This window comes from Acomys russatus, chromosome 13 (assembly GCF_903995435.1).
Source record: "Acomys russatus chromosome 13, mAcoRus1.1, whole genome shotgun sequence".
NCBI lineage: Eukaryota > Metazoa > Chordata > Mammalia > Rodentia > Muridae > Acomys > Acomys russatus.
The window spans coordinates 10,933,158-10,937,471 of record NC_067149.1 but is presented as its reverse complement, the minus strand read 5'-3'; the positions used below and the strand labels follow the sequence as shown (position 1 = coordinate 10,937,471).

The 4,314-nt window shown below is 44.6% G+C and overlaps 1 protein-coding gene across 1 annotated transcript in view; it reads right to left on the bottom strand.

Annotated features, from left to right (window-relative positions):
- Gcfc2 (GC-rich sequence DNA-binding factor 2) overlaps positions 1 to 1,255 on the bottom strand; it is a 6,045-nt gene extending 4,790 nt beyond the window's left edge. Inside the window, exon 1 of the mRNA XM_051154654.1 lies at positions 1,168 to 1,255. Within this exon, the coding sequence (XP_051010611.1) occupies positions 1,168 to 1,218 (51 nt within the window). The 5' untranslated portion in view covers positions 1,219 to 1,255. The remainder of the gene's footprint in view (positions 1 to 1,167) is intronic.
- Between the last annotated feature and the right edge of the window lie 3,059 nt (positions 1,256 to 4,314).

Below are 4,314 nucleotides of genomic sequence, written 5' to 3'. Positions count from 1 at the left end.
CACTCTCCCAGTTTTCTGAGTGCTGAATGACAGATGTAACATGCCACACTCTGACTGTCATGGCATTGCTGCCTGTCCTGGGAAGCATCTTTCAGACTTGGCCGTGACACACAGTCACTGAAACTGTTCCTGCTAAGGACATTTATGTCCTTGTAAATTCTTAACCACAACGGACATCGTCAGGACCCCTAATCCTTTATTGTGGTATTTAATACTCATTTTTGTTCTTGGGTTCCTTAAGGCACAAAGGCTCACAATTTGTTATGAGGTGCATCTGAAGACACCTCCCGCCTCCCCAACTCCATTTCCCAGGCTCTATCTAGTCTCCTCAGAACTTGCCACTTATGGACAAATATTGCCTATGGATAACTGATACCAGGTTCTCAGCTCTGACCTATCCCCTGGTTTTGGGACTTGTGTGTCACCTGTATTGTGTTCCTTCTCCACAGTTCTATGCAACTTACTATATCCAACACAGATTTCACCATCCCTCCCAAGCCTCCTCTTCCTCCTACATCCACTACAACGCCTAAGAATGACCTAAGCCCCAGGTGCCAACATCGTGTGTTAGTCGCCGGTGGGACCTTTTTGATGCTTCACCTGAAACATTGTTTGAACAGACCTCCTTATCACATCTACCTCCACCAACTTGTCTCTGCCTGTAACTTTAGCTTTTGACCAGTGTGTCGCCAGTCACGACCTGAGATTAAATTCAACTCAAAGCTTCTTTTGTAGGGTCCATGGGACAATGTCTTTTAGATTTTTAAAGAATGTTTAAAAATACTAAAATACACAACAGAATAAGGCTGGGCATGGTGGCACAGCCCTTTAATTCTAGTACATAGGAGGCAGAGGCAGGAAGGCTTACTCCGTCAGGATAGCCTAGTCTCCATAGCAAGCACCAGGCTAGCCAGGGCTATACAGTGAGACTGTGTCTCAAAGAAGTAAAACAAAGCAAACCTACATGGAATATTTTTAAAATATGAAAGTTATGTAATGTTCAAATTTTAGTGTTGCCAAGCAAAGTTTATCAAACACAGTTCAGTTGCTTACACACTGGTAGTCTCTTAGTGCTTTCATGCTGTAGTGGCAGAGTGGAGTAGTCCACCACACTGTCTAGCCGCACGGACCAATACAGGCACATTTTAAAGACAGCATCCTGCTTACCTTGAGAGCTCCCCAGAACTGTCTTTCTTGGAACTTTGAGTGTAGTGACATGTTTCCTTCTTCAGAACTAATTTGAAACAAAGGAGGAGGGAGAAAGGAAGAAGAGGGGAAGAGGGAGAAGAGAAAATATATAAAACAGTTCTTTTTTCAGAATAAAACCTAAAAAAAAAACAGGACTATGGTTTGTTTTTGTTTTGAATTCTGTGTATCTTTGTATGTCCGTGTGTGGTCTGTGCATGTGAGTGTCGTGCCTGCAGAGGACAGAGGAGCCACCAGAGACCCTGGAGTTGGAGTTACAGATGGCTGTGAGCTGTCAACCTAGGTGCAGGCGATCAGACTCTAGTCCTCTGGAAGAGCAATACACATTCTTAACCCTCAGCGTTCTGTTTTTTGTTTGTTTTCAGTAAGCAACTAAACAGCCTAAATGAAAAACAAATCAAGGCACTCTGACGGTGTCTGCCAAGAGTTATGAACCCTCACTCAGCCAACAGTGAATTTCCGCGAGTGTGTCTTGTAAATGATGACTGCCTTTGCACAGTTTGCTCATTACCTCACTGTTGGTAAGAGATCACCATTCACATGCCGGTCAGTTACAGGACACCTACAATCGTGTACTGGCTGGTTTTGGGTGTCAACTTGACACAAGCTAAAGTCATCAGAGAGGAAGAAGCTTCAGTTGAGGAAATGCCTCCATGAGATCCAGCTGTAAGGCATTTTCTCAATTAGTGACCACTGCGGGAGGACCCAGCCCATGGGTGGTGGTCCTGGCTTCTATAAGAGAGCAGGCTGAACAAGCCAGTAAGCAGCACTTCTCCCTGGCCTCTGCATCAGCTCCTGCCTCCAGGTTCCTGCCCTGTTTGAGTTCCTGTCCTGACTTCCTGTAGTAATGAACAGCAATATGGATGTATAAACCGAATAAACCATTTCCTTCCCAACTTGCTCTTTGGTCATGATGTTTTGTTGTAGCAATAGAAACCTTAACTAAGACAATGCAGTTACCTCCATGAGGACGTGAAAGGACTTCACATAAGTGAAAAAGGCTGAAAACTACTTGTACCTGCTTATAACATAGTTCACTGCTACAGAAGGAAGGGGTAAGACCACAGCATATATAATAAGGCAAACGGTGAACTCTGCATAGTCAGAAGTCTGAGAGTAAATAACCCTTTTAGGGACTGCAGGGACAGTCCAGCGGTTAGACATGGTTCGGTTCCCATCACCCACATCATGGTTCATAACTCCTGTAATTCTAGCTCCAGGGTGCTCGCTCTGACCTCTGCAGGTGCCAGGCATACATGTGGTGCATATACACACATCCTCAGCAAATATATATAAAGTGCACTCATATTTTGAACCATGTGAAGGAATTAGTTACCTAAAATAGTAAAAAGCAAAACTTACTAGGCTTAATTTTTATTTGCAGATAACTCTTCCTAACTCAAATAAGTCAGGAAGCTCCAAGCCCTCAGCACCCCCCTCCCCCCCGCCTCTTAACTGGGTATCACTGGGTGGCTACAGTTCACAATCATCACTACTAAGAAAGCCTTGCTGGCAGCTGTATGACCACAAATCCAGCCCCACTTCCTAGGATGAACCCAGACTTCATAGCTGCAGCTTCCTGCCCTTCCGTGATGCACTAGGCTTGCAGTTCCGTGCTTCCTTTGCACACCACACGGTTCTGTTCTGAACAGTCTTCATCGTCCTGCTACCATGTGGGGCAGCTACTGATTCTGCCTCCCTAGAAATAGTGGAGCTAAGAATCTGTGCTTTTCTCTAGGCTACAACCTCCGGCTACTAGGATAGATTTAAAAACAAGAGACACTCAAACACATAATGTCCAAGTGCTAAGCAGCTATGGTACATGGGAGAGTCAAAGAAATGTTTGCTGAAACCTCAGTTTGCCTCCTAATATAGTGTGTGCACCATGTCTAGCAACGACTGTAGTGTCTTCAGCATTACCTTCTTAAACAAATCTGTTTTCTGTCAAGGCTGGACACGATGGCAAGTGCCTCTAATTCCAGCACTTGGGTGGTGGAGGAAAGAACACAGAATAATGAGTTCAAAATCAGTCTGTAGAAAGTTCAAGGATACTCTAAGCTACACCAGGCTGTGTCTTACACCACCCTACTGCCCCCCAAAAGAAAAGCTATTCCAAATATATAAAAATGAAGAGCTTTTACCTTTTTGGATATAGAGGAATAAAGATATCATCTTCTATTGATTTCTTCATTCTTGCAACAATAGCTTTAAGTAATTCCTATTAAAAATTTAGAAAGCATCAGCAAGAGGTAATTGAAAATATAATAACTAAATCAAGTACTTTTAACAGTGCCAATTGGTCTGCAGTCAGAAGCAGCTATTACAGTGCTGTATGAAACTCAGCAGATGCATGCGGTGGCCACTGAGTCACTTTCACAGGTACACTACATTTTGTTGCTTCGATTCTACTCATTAGACCCTTGAGGGTTCCCATTAGGGTGCTCATTATGCTGTGCTGCTATAAAACACCCCACAGAAGTCCCTTAGTGTGTGTAAGACTAGTTTTAATAAGGCTACACACTAAAGTGGAATCGCTGGAATACAGCTCAACTTTGTACAGAATGATAAACTAAGCTGTAGCATCTGACACTTGAGACCCTGTGGCTGGGGAGATCAGGGCAACCTCCCCGCTATGGTTTAGCTAACTGACGTGGCATCAAACTGCAGCCTAGATATTTATGTTTATATCCATAGACAAATGCTACTCATTCTTAACCAGGGAACCTTGTCTTTGCAGTAAATGCAGGTGCATGCAGCAGCCCCCGTGCTCGGCATTTATGCCACTCCCTTCAGGCAGAAGGAATGCCATGGAAGAGAGAACGGATAGAAGTGAGAGCAGGAGACAGGGAGAAGAGACATGTGATGCTATTTTCAGGACATGGCAGAAGCACTGCAAACCCGAGATCTCAGCAGCAGAGGCTGCCTAGACACGGCTGGGCCTGCCAAGAGCCAGTCATGGATTGGGAGGTCATTGGTCCTACCCTCTCCTGGGGAACTACTGGCAACTGATGGATTCTGGGGGGAAAGACAATTACTGGAGCCCACAAGGCTCCAACAGACAGTTCCAAACCCATCTGCACACACAGTCTTAGTTAGAACTAGAGGGTC